This window comes from Nesoenas mayeri (assembly GCF_963082525.1).
Source record: "Nesoenas mayeri genome assembly, chromosome: 2".
NCBI lineage: Eukaryota > Metazoa > Chordata > Aves > Columbiformes > Columbidae > Nesoenas > Nesoenas mayeri.
In genome coordinates this window covers 78,778,777-78,794,277 of record NC_137543.1, presented here as the reverse complement: position 1 = coordinate 78,794,277, position 15,501 = coordinate 78,778,777, and the positions used below count along the sequence as shown (strand labels likewise).

At 37.5% G+C, this 15,501-nt stretch overlaps 1 protein-coding gene across 1 annotated transcript in view; it reads right to left on the bottom strand.

Moving 5' to 3' along the window:
* The window catches only part of TRIO (trio Rho guanine nucleotide exchange factor), a 255,207-nt gene that overhangs the window by 133,840 nt on the left and 105,866 nt on the right, over positions 1–15,501 (bottom strand). The window contains exons 9-11 of the mRNA XM_080338767.1: positions 14,795–15,025; positions 7,598–7,720; positions 1,158–1,349 (exon numbers count right to left, since the gene is read on the bottom strand). Of these exons, the coding sequence (XP_080194893.1) occupies positions 1,158–1,349; positions 7,598–7,720; positions 14,795–15,025 (546 nt within the window). The remainder of the gene's footprint in view (positions 1–1,157; positions 1,350–7,597; positions 7,721–14,794; positions 15,026–15,501) is intronic.

The following is a 15,501-nucleotide window of genomic DNA, read 5'->3' as shown; positions in this document are numbered from 1 at the left end:
ACCATTTCTTGATGTAGGGTGAAGGGAAGGAAGACATACTCTAACATGCTGTGATCCAGAAGCCTTTCATATTTTCACCTAGTTGGAGCAGCGAGAAGATTTAACACAAGCTCTGAACAGAAAACAAGTAACCTATAGCTTTTAAAATTTGGCACTACCTTTAACCAAAACTGCTTACTGTAGTCCTTACTAACACTCTAGCCTGTTCTTCCCCTCTCCTATGAACTTACAAATTTGTATGATCTGTGTTCTGAATCAGAACAGAAAACTCATCTGGCTGAAAACTGCATTTGGTTTAATTTTATTCTTCCTGGTGTATCAGTTCAACCTTTGAAGAAGACTAAAAATTGCAAACATGAGGCAAACCATTGTCATTATCAGATAAGCTCTTTAGGTTATGAAGAACTATCTATATACAAGATCAAAATGCAGCGTGTAAAACAGCAAAAGGAAACAAAGCCTCTCTGGGCAGCAGGGTTGCCTTAGGTAATCTTGTGCTTCTGCCATACGTTTCAGTCTCCTAAACAGTGTCAGTCTAACCATGTGTGTGACAACTCAGTTAACTGCACTGGAGAGCTGGTTGGACCAAGCAAAACAAAACCAAACAAACCAAAAGAAAAAGCAGCAAGAAACAAACAAAAAGCAACACGAACAAAAACCAACAAACATGGAAAATAAACAAACAACCCCCCAAAAAAACAAAAGCACAAAAAAAACCAACCATCCAAAAACACTAAAAAACAAAACCAAACAAAAACAACATCAACAACAAAACCCAAACAACAACAAAGAAAAAACCACCCTCACAAAAGACAGAAGTACACAGTACTGATTCCCCTGCAACACTGTCTTTTAGCTGTATCAGTTCCCTGATCTGGCCCTTCCCTGTGGCCAAACAAGCATGTGTACTTGCACAATAAGGGAGGCAGAAGCTTCATGTGAAAAGCAAAATTAAATAAAAAAAGAAAAAGAAAAAATCCATAAGAGAGACAACTACCCTACCCCAGCCCTCAATTCGCAGTGAATTACAAACCAAAACTCATCCTACAATAGGTGTTTCATGACTTGCTATGGCAACGTTCTAACAATGAAAGTAACATTGGACAATACTGGTTTTAAGGCTTAAAGTTAGGACCACAACTTAGCAGCAGTTTTACCTCTTTAACGTGAGTGTGAAAGGACACAGACATGTCCAGCAGGATCTTGCGTTGCTCCACACGCCTCACAAAATCCTGTATCCGGTCTTCGAGCTGATGGGCAGCTTGATAAATTTCCTCTGGGTCACACTCCCCAGTCTGAGCAAGCTGTTCGGCTGCTTCTAGGAGTTTATCTGCGTTGGTATATGTGTTCTGTAGAGAAATAAGTTAGTTTCACAGGATTAAATAGAAGAAAATCCAGCCAGTATACTTTAAAGACACTCCACTAATGAAAACAAAAAGCACAAGAAGGCCCTTGGAATGTATTTTTCTTTCCTCCTTTTTTAAGGTAGTAGAACATAATCTTGCCATTTTTTTAATATTTCTAGATACTTTTTCATTTAACTGTGAATAAATTGATTCCTTAGCTCCTTATTTATGTCTATTCATATGTCTCCTCGATCTAGAGCTTGGGAGCCTATTTATTCTTCCTTGGAATTAGTATTTTGTATTCACTACTAGAATAAAGATCAGCCTAAGTGTCTGATTACTTGCAAACTGGCCTATTTCAACACTTGAAAAATCACTAGAGTCACAGCCAGAATACTTTTCAAATGTGTATTACTAGAAGTGAGAAAGTTATAGCTGCTTGTAGAGACAATACCAAATCCACACATCCAGCAGGAAGGTAGAAAGTAACCAGGCACAAAAAGGTAAAATTTCTTTCCATCCTTACAGAAGTGAGGTACCTAAAAATTCACGTGTCAAGTGGATTATCGTTTGTGAAAAAGCAGAAGCAGAGGAACATCTATAAATCAGCTACACGTGAGTGTCAGAGTGGAATATTGTCCCAAGACGTCATAGGGTTAACAAATGCAGATCAGCAGTCTTATAGGCTTGGGTCAAGGAAGAAAACAGAATGGGAGAACTCTGGTACCTGATGTGCTGAGAGTGCTACGGCCCAGAGAAGAAAGAGATGTTTAAAAACTCTTAAAACTTAGAACTGGCAGCCTTTATATCTATCTATCTTTCTCATTAATTCAAAATAGGACTGTTTCCAAACATTTGCTATAATTTGGGTGCTCTTTTAAGCCTAACCTTGGGTTTTCATGACTTTGAATGGTTCTCAAAACAGACTCCTCAAGAAAGCATAGAACATTAACCTCTAGGGAAAAAAGACTGAAGTCAAGTATACACTAAAGAAGCTTTGCTTATTTCACCACATCAGGTCTCCTGATAAGTCTGCACCACAGACTATTAAAATAAATCCTCACATTATAAACTACACTTTTCTCTTTTCCCTTCTGCCCTTCCATCTTTTCCTCAACTCAATTACATCAGGTAAAAACACTGCTTGCCAAGTTAAACTAAGCCTATGCAAATGTACTTTCCTTTGTCATAAGTACAGTATCACACCTCTAATTAACATTTGAATACCCACAAAAGTTAAATCCAAGCCCGGCCCTGCAACTCAACTAAGGGGCAGGAAACGAGCTCTCTGCCAGGGTCTCAGGCAAAATTACCAGGCAAACCCAGGACAGATTACATGACTCAGTGCAGCTTCCATATAACTCGGGGAAGTTCCCCCTTCATTTATTACAGTCTATTTATGTAAGGAATTCAATCCACGCTGCTCCTTGATTTTGACAATGTGCTTCTTCGCCTTCCCTTAACCTTTAGCTTTCTAATTGCACGGAGATATAGGGAACTCCTCCCTGGTTTCTCTGGGAAAGCCTGCACAGACTAACACAAACCCACCCTTTTCAGCAGGGAGTTCATTAATCAATGCTCTAGATCACTGGCTCAGGCCACGTTGGCCTGGAACACACTCTGGTCTGTGCTTTGGTGTTTTGACTTCCACAGTCACAGCTCACACGTGTTCAACGGGCAAGGCCAAAGAGCCTTAAGGCGCTCCTCGAACAACAACTACTTCATCAACACAGAGAGGCACGCCCAGCTGCAGATGGCTGAAACAGAAGTTTCCTATTTTAATGAAAACTTTCTCTCACATGTAAAGCATTGTTTATGAATTTCAGGAGTATCTTCCGCGTAACACAGGCCCAGGCTTATCAGACTTCTTTCTGTAAGCTGTACGGTAAACTGCCTGGACTTAGAAATGATCCCAACTTAGATGCTACTTGAAAAGGGGTTGCAATTCTCAAACCTTAATAGCAGACACATGCCTTATCACTGATATTTCTCTTCCATGTAGATCTGAAATACAATATAAATATTTATCTTGGTAGATAATAACTGCCCTTTGGAATAGAAATCGCAGCAACTAGGCATGCTGTACTAACTACTGCCTTTCCCAGCTCTCTGATTACTTCTAAACAATGCTTGGATGGAAACAGGTAGTAATGTGAAGATTTAGAAAATATTGGTCCCAAGGTGTAGTCAGTTACAAAACAGAAGGTTAGGTAGAAAGAGCAGTAGTTCTCCCTTGAAGCTGCTTATCTCAGTTTCCTAAATTGACAAAGAAGCCTTCATGGGGATAAATTCAACATAGTTTTGAAAGGGATTAACCCTTGCTCAGAATTTCTCCACTAGCACACCCTCCCCAAACCCCAGGGGAAACAAATCAGCTTTAACAAGTCCTCTAGCCCATCCTTCTGTGCCCCAAGATGCAATCAGGACTTCCGTGTAGAGTCTTTAAGAGGCATTCTCCAAACTGCTGAAGTCTCTTCATAATGGAGAGTTCACCGCCTTCCCCAAAAACATATATCTCATCACTTTACTAGTCTTCCTGTTGAGAATCTTTCTCTACATATTCTTCAGAAAAAAAAAAACCATCATATTTTCAGAAAATATGTGAAGTGACTGATGCGTCATAGAAAAGTCAAAGGTGAAGTTTAAGAGACTAGCGCAGAAATAAGTACTATCAACAATAAATACAACAGCAGAAGTGAAGGTATGGACTGAATTTTATACAAACTGGAGTTTATTGCACTACAGAGGGGGAAGAGAGAGACACACGGATGGAGGTAGATTAACAGAGGTGTACAAATCATTAGAGAAAATTAAGACAGATTATTCATTAAATACAGTGGATGCTATCATGGTTAAGCATCAGACAACACACTTAAAACTAAAAAGTAAAAGTATTTTTCATCTAAGAGGCAATTAAATTGCATAACTCATTGCCACAGGATCTGGCATACATTCCAGGAGCATAAATGTGTTCAAAAAATGTCTAGCCTAATTAAGAGAAGTTCATCAGTGACTGTTAAGCACTGGTTCTGCTGCATCCTTCAGTTCCAGATATCAAATAGGACCAGATAACTGGGAGGGTAAAGGTAACATTTTAAGCATACAGTCCATTTTCTTTGTGCATCTAGTGGTGTCTACAGGACACTGTAAGACAGACCTTTAGTTTGACGCATTATAGCCATTTGTGGGTATAGAATCAGCTCAAATTCGTAACTTTTTTTTTTAAACCTTAAAGGAGGTGAGAAGTGGTGGTGTTAGGGAAATGACTGGTGTATTCAAACGAGATTTGGAAGAATCTTTCTTGTGCATGTCTTGCACCAAGAAGACTTGAGTTCTTTACCAGATGCAATCTGCACATGGACAAAAGAACCGACACCAAGAAGACTTGAGTTCTTTACCAGATGCAATCTGCACATGGACAAAAGAACCGACGTGTGGCAAAAGATCCCAATACTTACTTTTTGCCATACACCTTTCATGGTTTTTTTGAGTATAGACTACTGTCAAAAAGCCGACAACGATCACAGTTGAAACAGAAGTTAACTTAGAATTTAATACAAAATTGCATGGGGAAGTGCACTATCAATCTACATCCAGTGCTTCTAAGCTGAAAATCTGTGCCCAAAAGAGAATCAGCTATGTAAAAATTTGGAGTCTTGACATTTTGACTAAACGATCTCTTGAATAGAAAGATCACCATGGGGATGGAAGAAAAAAGAAAGAAAAAAAGAGTAAGCAGAAAGTGAACTGGACAGACTTTACATGAAAAGAGCAACACAATTTAACAACAGCGGGTACAAGTCAAACTTTCTATGTGCAGCACAAAAGTCAGTACATCGGAATTTAGGGAGGATTATTAGCTGGCTGAGTTTTGATTATCTAGTGTTTCTGTAGTGGTAAGAAATAGTAGCAAAAAAAAAAAAAAAAAGAAAAAAAAGAGAAATGTCTTCATTTCACACAAATTTTGAAGTGAATAATTTGTGAGCCCACAGCCCATTGACTCTAGAACATCTTTTTTATTTGACACACAGTTTATGTTAACATCTCTCTGAACGCTGCTGAGGAACTGGCACCTCATTCAGAGTAAAAGAATGAGGGAAGAAGCAAAAGGGAAAAACAAAAGAAATAATTATTTCGGCTCCCCTCAAAAGCAGGAGCTAGCCTTTGATCAGGAGCATTTCAGCATTACTGCTGGCTCCCTGCATTGGATAAAACATTGCCACGCCACTGACAGTTGACTTGACATTGCTCCCTCTCACGTTCTGAGTGGAGCAAACTGAAAACCCCTAGTTATGCCTAGAGTCCTATTAAAAAAAAACCCAAACAACAAAACACAACAAAAAGCAACAACAACAAAAAACCCCAAAACACAACAAAGACCTGGACCAACCAGAAATGTTGGTAGGGAGTAAATCAGCTGAAAGTTATTCATGTTTTAACAAGGACTGCAGATTGTGGTCTCACACTTGAACATAATCTTCCTTGTAACATCAACAACAGGAATGCCTTTTGGGGCTTGCTTACATTCAGTTTTAGAGCAATTAAGAGGAACAACTCAGAGGGTGTGCCTCTCTTGGCAGTCACTACACATTCAAGGGTTAGAGATGAAAAAAAAATTACTTATTAGATCATTTTGTCCATCCTTCTGTCAGATAGTCCCCTGTAGTATATTTAAGTTCTTTGACCAGCCTAATTTTTCAGTATCTCCAAAAATAGAAATTCCACCCAACCTCTAAAGAAATAATTTTAAACTCTAGTAACATAACATTCAGTTTTAGGAAATTTTTGCTAAGAATTTGCTTTACAACTTTCTACTTTAAAGTATACTGCAAATTAAAAAGATGCTTTTTTTTTTTACATCCCACTAATGGTTCTACACACTTCATCCCTTTCAGTTACTCAAACATTTTTTTCTTCTTTGCTCAAATAACACAGTATTAAGTATGAGATCATTCAGGTTTTGTTAAGTGTCTTACAGAAATAGATTCTTGCTTGTCTGACTCAGAAAAATAAGTATTTCCACATGCAAACAGATTTTACTAAAAATGAAGTTTTAGTCACACATATGGAAAATCCAGCATATATATATACAAAACTAACAACACACTTATCATTTTGGAAAATTTTATAGGAAATCAATACTGAGGAAGCTTTCTGATTTAGGTCCTCAGTCACTGGAGGGCTCTAAGGCCACATTTAAAATAAAATTTTATTGAGAGCTTAATCATTCCTTCAGGCAGGCAATCTGTAAACATACTTTTGATGCACCCACTGCGGTAGATGTCACTGCTAAGCTCCTTTACATCACTTCAGAATTTTCTAATAATGCATCATCTTCTTTGACTGAAGGACCGTTGTATCAACCCTACCTTAATGAGATTTTTCTTGATGAATCTTAGAGATGTTTACTCTTACCAGTCATTAAGACTGGAGAGAAAGAGTATGTTACTAACAGGGAGGATTTTAGTCTTCAGCTTCTCATGGGTTTAATTCATCTTGCATCCCCTTTTCAAGCTGCCAGCCAAACCAACTTCCTCTTGTTAGGCTCCCTGTATTCCCTAGTATCTCTATCAGCTTGACTTGTTTTCACAGAAAAGTGTATTTTGAAGTTCTATCAGTTCCCCTTAAGGCAAAAACTAGAGTCTTCCTATGGAAAAAGTGTTGGTATTGGTGATTCTGAACAGGAGGACATACACAAACTCAATCGTGGTTTTTTTTTAAAAAAAAAACAAACTCAAAGACAGGTTGGCCAGTTTGCTGGTTCCTGTGGTTTCTTAGGAGTCCCCTTCTGCTCCCCACATTGGACCATTGTGGTGATTTAAGGAGCTCCCCAAGTTCCAAGTCAGAAAGCAGAGCTTTCAATTCATCTCCATTCTCACTAACAGGCCGCACAAAAGTTTACATGCTAGAATCCCACGGAATTAAGTTATTTTAAAAGGAGAGTTTCATTCTTCTGTGACTCAACATTTGAAAGCACACTTTTGAAAATTATAAATAATAATAATAATAATAGCAGCAGCAGCTTTAACGCTCCCACTCTCTGTAGGACTGTGGATGTTTTTGTTTTTCTTATTGAAGCTGAAGCACTAGGGAGAAACTAAATAAAAGCTTGCAATAGAAACAAAATAGTCCATTCTTGGAACTAATGTCTTTGTAGTGGAGCTCCCTCTGCCCAGCCCTTCAGTGCCAGAGCAGGAATTTTCCATATATTTCCATAACAAGTGTACAATCCTTCACACAATTGTTTTTACCTGTGCAACCTCTTCAAAGTCTTCATGGCGTTTCTGCAAAGCTCTAGCCCGATGCAGGGATTTTCCCACTCCAGTATGTTTGCTAAGGAAAGCTTCTCCGTGGTTTTCAATCCAATCCAACACCTGTGATACAAAAGAGAGACACACAAAAACTGAGTGGATATACTGAATGTTACAACAAAAAGACAGCTATTCAAGAAACTAAGTAGCTGTAAAGGGACTGCTTATAAGGAACTGTACTGTTGGACTAAAACACAGTATTGTCATTGAAGCACATTAATTACAGCTCATTAACTTTATTCAAGGCAATAACCAGCTCAAACTAGCTAAATCATAAGATTTTATTTTTATTTTGAAGCCTACCAAGGTCAACCTTATTTCTACACATTCATCAATGTGACAGTAATCTCATCCAAATGCCTGGACACCTTGTGAGGGTCTCTCAGTAACCCATATATGCCTTCAGCTGACATTTTTCTGTAATGTAACACTAATGGAGTTTGCACATTCCCCAGCAATGCTGGTGAATGGCACAGTGAAGTTTTATTTTAGATGAGAAATCACTTCTACCACATATTATCAAGGCAAGAAGAAAGATTAAGTAACAGAATTTTTAACTAACACAATAAAATTGAGTTGAAACCATTATGAGATGAATGACAACGTCCACATTCAGAGCACATGAAGGATTTTGCCCCAATTCTGAAGAAGCACCTCCTCAAAACATCCGATAGACATAATTGCGTATTGTAAGTTTTATAGCTTAAAAAGTGAGGAACAAAAGACATTTTAAGGACATTAAAGCTTCTACCACAATGACTGGACTGACAGCTATATAAATAGTAAAAACTGCACATGTAATTAGTTTCTGCCAGTTAACACAAAGGATTACTGCACACGTACCAAGTTTCTGATGAGTGAATGGACAAAAACATCTGGTCTCTCTCCAAATTAATATATCTTAGCCATATCTTAATTCATTCATTAGCTTGCACGCATACAGTATTTAATTCTTTGGAAGATACTCAGAGGTCCAAGAGGTCCAAGAATGCTGTTCAGAACTAAAGACAGCTGTATATAAGTAATCTTCTTAAGTCAGCTAACCTTTTTTATACAGTATTTATGTAGTGGTGTAGAATACTTTACCTAATAAGTATCTCCAGCATTCTTTTTTCTTTAGCTGAGTATTTTGCTTAGTTTTTAATATAGCTGCCAGAAAGCTGTACCTTGTCTCTCCTTAACTACTTGTGCCCTTCACTCTGATTCCTGAAGTTAGGTGACCTTTTTTCCCTCTTTTCCCATACTGAAAGCATTTGACACTTAGTATAAGGAAAAGATTTTTTTTTCTCCTTCCAAACAGACTTGGGAACCATTCCTGCAACACACTATTCCCATACAAGACATCCATGCTTTCTTTAGTACACAAAATGACACCACCACCACCTGGTGCGGTATTCTCATTTATCCTGACTGTTAGAATATTTTTTAGTTTGCAAACTCTCTCTTACTGGACATCTTCAAAATAACAAACAATCCCATAGCGTCACATAATACAGCCAGTTCAAATCACAAACACTTATGCAATGATTGTTTTTCCTAGTAAGTAATGCCAAAAGAATATTATTGTGTTTTAGGTCAATGTAGATTTTCATTTGCTTCATTGAAGGGAAAGCACTGATCAGAGAGGGTAAAGTTAGGACCCAAACATGGCCTCAGTTATCTGTAAAGTTTCTGTTACCAGTGCTTTTGACTAGTTTCAGGAGACTGCTCTGCTTTTCTCATTATAAAAAGAGCTAAAAAGCAACACATTTGGATGAGAGAATTAGTTCGGACTCTGGAGACTACTAACAATTATAAGCTAACAAATGAAATCAACAACAAAATCTGCCCCAGAAAGCAGCCCGGGGAGAGTGATTTTTGCTCCAAATAATGCTCAGTAACTTCTCAAGAGAAGAAATTGTCATAGAAATCCAGTACACAGATCATGATATAAACCAGTCAACTAGAGAAACGTTGCTGCCTTTAAGTAAAATCAATATGACTACAAATATTGTTAGTGCTCAGCCTTCTCATCTTGATTCTCAACAAAACTGAGGAAGCACTCTTTATTTTGGAATTTCACAGCATGCAAAGGCAGAGTCAAGGTTAAGCTATGCTCTTGCTCATCAGAGCTTTTGCATACCACTTCAGCCAAAGGACAACACTTATCTGGCACCAATATTAGCCATTTAGCAATCTTAACTGATGCATTTTCTTCTTTTTCCTGAGAGAGGTAAGAGTTACAGAAACCATCATACCAACCCACTAAACTCCTCTACAAATACTGAAAGCACATGGAATTCACTCTAGTAGTTTGGTAATACATAGAAAGTTAAGAGGCTCAATACTTTTCAGTGAAAGGGTGAATAATATTATCCTTCTCTACAGCAAGTTGCTTTAACAATGTAATTAAGCTATAACTGCAGTCTCAGCAGAACCATCCTTATGCTCAATATAGGATCTTGTTTTCTAGCACTAATACTGAATATATGATAGAAGAAACTACTATGGAATGATTGCATCATCTTCACAAATTCATTGCTCACGGCTGTAAGATATGTGTTTTGTATATGCAGCTTACAGAAATAAATAACCTGATCTTTTGCATTTTGACCAATCTTCTCCACATTATTATGCTGTCCCTATCCCCCACCCCTTCACCTACTTTGCACACACTCCCTTTTCTGATCTCCACCACTTACTTGGTGCTGACACAGCATTCAGAAGGGGAAGATGGACATCTCCGCATTTCTAATCTTCTGATAGTTAAAATGTGGAAATACTCTCTCCCAAAACGAACCATTTTACCCTGGAACCGCCTCCGAAAGCCACGAGGGAATCACGCAGTGAAATCAGTATTATGTTGATGCTGAGCAAGTAATAAGCATTCTTGGCCCGCCCTTCGTTAGTCAAGGCCGAAACAAGTAACTGTTACAACAAAAACTCAGATGGAGTCTTTGAGGCAGACAGTTCAAGCAAGGAGAAGCAGCACATTCATCCAAAATGGACAGAGAAGACAGCTAAGATCAGTAAGACCTAATGAATATATGTTTTACTAATCTCTGGTTTGCAAGCCATCAGGAGTGTTTTTTAGGCCCCAAACTTGCACCATATGAGTGTGAGCAATATCACTCTATCAGAAACATTATCTTTTATTTACAATTTTGACCTTTCATGGCCTAGTAGCCCAAAACCCCACATTGCTGTTGCAAGTCTACTTTGTTGCTTCATATCAGAATCATCAGAGCCAGCTCCTTTCCTTAGGTGAAAGGCTGGCATATATTATCACTTGGTAAGCTTCTTAACTCTTAACATTATACTTTTATTAGCATGTTTCACATTAGAAGAGCTATTTTCAACAAATGAGTACAACAGCTAGTGACATGACCTTTTTTTTCTTTTTTTTTTTTTAATTAAACATCCTCTTTTTTTTGTGTTAATATACAAACTAGCCAGGAACTAGATCTCCTGGAATGATTCTGCTACCTAAGGTCAAATTCCGAATTCCATTCAGTTTAAGACTGCCATAGGTTTTCACATTTCAAATTTCAGATTGGCTGTAATTCACATCTTATATACCATTTTTAATATTTCATGTGCTACTTTCCTTACTACTTGCTCCAAGAAATTAGCAGATAATTCTTGATGTATACAACTAGCACCACAGTGATTTTGTTGATTTGGTAAGGTCCACTAGAAACATTTTCTCAATACTGAGCATATGAGACAGAATTAAAAAAAACCAACCTCAACACAGCCAATTCCCTCCTCCAACTCAACTCTGTCATGTAACACGTTGATGAACTGATATATTTCATTAATCCAGCGAGAAACTACACCACCCAAGGGAAGACAAGGAAATCACAGGCTCATGCTTAAAGACAGTTACAGATTCACTTAAAATGCACTTGGTTGCTTGCCACTATATGCAATTTAACTATAAACAGTGGAAGAGATCTCCACTTAGTTTATTTTGACATGAAAAAAGCCACATTTAACTTTACTGACAATAATTTTAAAAGGTTTTCATGCTAGTTTTTAAAGCATGCTAGATAATTGATTTTTTTAAGGTTTGAATGAAGACTAAGAAGTCCATAAGAATGTACAAATGAAAATAAAAGTATATTAGAAAGTTGCTTTGGAGCTCTGCATAAACCATTCCAGAATTGTCTTGGGTATAAATTTAACCAATACCTCAAACCCAAGTAATTTCATACACTGGATGGTGTCAGTGATTATTAATTGAAGAGCTAACATTTCTCAGATAAATCAGATCATCTGATAAGGCTGTTTTGTTTTTATTTTGCAAGAAAGAAGAATCCTGATTATTCAAGATCCCTTTTCTCCTCTGATGGATTGTCAAAGCGGAGATAACTACAATCTGCCAAACAAGGCTATCCCAGGGAAATACCATTATGTGCTTGCTGTTATCCTTAAGACATCTGCTCCTAGCTATGAGATTAATTTGTCTGGTATGAAGGTTGAATTATCATTGTCTTACAGCACTGAAATGTAAGTATGAAAAGTTGCATTACAAAAGGGAATATTAACCACAATTCACATTGTGATTCATAAGGCAGTACCCAAAATATACCAATATCTGCAAGTTAAGTAACATAAAGAGCTGTAGTTCCACATGCAACATTTCAGAAGCCTCCAACGTGGATGTTAACAGCCATTACAGGGATAAACCATAGGACGATCCAGTCTCTGGCAGTGGTAACTACTGGGTATTATGGGAAGAGATTAGTAACACGACAAGCCAGGGCTGCATCTCTGTACGTAAGATTTAGTGTGAAATCTAAAGTAGTTGATAAAGATGTGCATTAGCACTAAAGGCCAAAGCTTCAAACTGTCAAGACGATATCTTGGTAACTTAATGGAAGATCTGCCTTGCAAAGCATATAGAGAAACCAGAGTCAAATAGGAAGAAATGTCTCCAACCACTAGTGTAAGGCACATACTGAATAATGAGCTGAGATGGATTAACCTTCTTGAGCCAGTCGTTTCATACTGTATGAAACTCACAATCCACATGCGTGATTTGGATAACACAATCTTGATACAGGAAGTTATAAAAATAGGCAAAGCTGTTTACTTTGTTGTTTTCAAACCTGTGACTGTTTTCTGTTAAATGCACCAGTTCCAATGGCTGGCAGCTCTCATACAGAGAAGGAAAACCCATCACCTCGCTGAAGAACTTGGTGGTGACTCTACAATGACTTGAGTCTAAGGAAGGTTTATTTGCTAACTTCAAAGAACAAAACAGTCTCAGAACTAACTCCTTCACTCTGAGAGCCACTACTTAGGAAGGAGCAGAAAATTAGTTTCTTACAAACATCTTATGACTCCAGAGATAATAAAGGCAAAGAGTAGGAACAGCACAATAAGACTCTCTGTAGCATTTGATAAACACTTTTCTCCAGGAAACAAACTGCCTGCAGCCTGACCCACAGGCCTGAAACTTGAATTATGTATCTGGCAAATAACCTCCAGAGATCACTTGGCCTAGCTTGCCTAAGTAGGTCCTACTTGAATTAAAATCAGAGGAAAAAGTTCCAGGATCCAATCTGCATTTGTTGGCATCAGGCTACCGCAGAGAGGATCTACATTTTTCTCTATGAGAAGCAAACGACAGTGTTAATTTCAGTTTCTGAAAATTCCTTATGAAGCCTTTTTAGTTGAAGAAGTGATTCGTTTGTGGATGGTGCCTCATCAATTTTGACACGTGCCCTTCACTGATGGACCATGCAAGTACCAGCACCGGACCCTTCTGATTAGCTACTATTTAGGTAGTAATCTTGACGAAGAGGCTCTAGCATTTATACAATGGCATAATAGTGTCTTTGGTTCTCTATGCCTTTCCTGACTATTCATAACATTGACTCTGCTTGCTTTTACTTTTTTTTGTCAGCTAACATTTTTTATGCCCTTCAGGCTCCTTCGTCACATCTGAGTTTTGAGAAGTTGGATAAGTGCCTCCTTTCAATATATGTCTCTTTTTATATAAAAAAAATAAGTAATATTTTTTTAATAACTTTACACTTAATTTACTGCTTAAGTATTTTTAGGTTGTTTTCTTTGACTTGCACAGAGATAGACACTGCATAGAAAAGAAAGTCAAGCTAACAAGATTTCTCACTTTCCCCACCATCTGCCTGAATTCAGTACTGTTTTCAACTACTGTAGATGATGGAAACCAAGTTATTTCAGTCTCAAGTGCTCACAGCCAGCATCTTCTTGAAACAGGTAAGTACAAGAAATTCAGCTTAGAGTGCAACTAATCTGGAAGAAACAAGATTAGTTTAACCAGAATGTATGACTGGCTATCAAAAAAACCCATTCAGAAGTTCCTGATCTGTGAACACATTTACACAGAAATGAAAGAAAGTGATCAACAAATACTGGTCTTGTTTAATTTAAGACTACAAGCTATTAAGAGATAAATGACTAACGTCCCTGTCAATCGCAGCCCAAGGCAAACATTTTTTGTTTATTAAAAACCTATCATCAAAGGAATTCTGTACAGCTTTATCTTTTTAAACTAAACCCATGTCAGAGATATTAATGCCTGTACTTAAGTACTAACTTTTAAGGATATCACCATAATCATAAAAATATGGCAGCTAATAACCATTAATTCAAGAACAGTGTCATTGTCAGAAAGTAATCTTACCTGAAATTTTAAATACCCCTTCAGTATACTGCTCTCAGGTTTTAAAGAAACACAATTAAGTCAGTTAAGTACCACTGAGGATTTTAAACTAAATATTTGTTACAAAATAACATTGTTAATTTTTTGCATGTTATTCATACAAGTCTGACACTTCAGATCCAGAATTTTACGTAGAATGTGAATGTCAGCTTCCAGCACAAGCTCAGAATAGCTGTCTATAATAAAAATCTTTTTCATCCTGACTTAAAGCAAATAAATTAAAAAAATAAATTAAGCAGAGCTAACATAGAAATATAATATCTACCCATAACAGCCAACATCCTCTGATAACACACAGCACTTGCGGTCTGTCAATCCCATGCAACTATTTAATTATTGAATTAAATAACATGTGGTTTAGCAATCAAAACCCACCTGTCAATGCGACCAGCTTCAAATCACAGGCTGACAAAGACATTTAGACAACATGAAATCAAACCTACTTGTTGAACATCCTGTTGAAAAACGCACAGCTGAAGCCGCTGGTGCAAGCGGACCTTCCGATGCTGCCAAATATTTTCCAGTTGGCGCTGGTGGTGCAGGACTTCATGAATGACATCCAGAACGTGATGAACTGCTTTCGAGTAGTTGGCAGAAGCGGTGAGGGAATCAGAGCTCCCAGGAGTCAAAGGTCTCTGAAGTTTGTCAAGCAGTGACTTTCCATCTTGGCTCACCTGACCAATGGGAAGGACAAAAAATTACTTCTCTTGCCAAAAGCTTGTTAGGCCATTATTTCATTCCCCACCCCTTCTCATTTTAGATGTGTTCTAGAACTTGGGGAGCAGATGATTTTTTTTTTTTAATTCCAGGCATGATTACTTGCAGCTGCTATAGGAAAAAAAATAATATATACATATATATATATATATGTATATATATATAATTTTTTTTTTCATTCTCCTTCTCTTTAAGGTAATTTTAAGTAGCAGTCTTCTAAATAACAGCCTGTCTTTCAATCTTTCTATTACCCTAGGAGTGCTTTTCCTTTAAAATTATGTTTGGGTTTTTTTTAAAAAAAGCTCAAGTCTAAGTTAGAATAAATATTCTTCAGGTCTTTCTCTAGTCAAAGCAGCACCTAAAATTAAGCATTTCCCCAGAATTATCCTTTCAGGAGCAATTCTCTTCATTTGCCGTAAAGGTGAACCAGGAG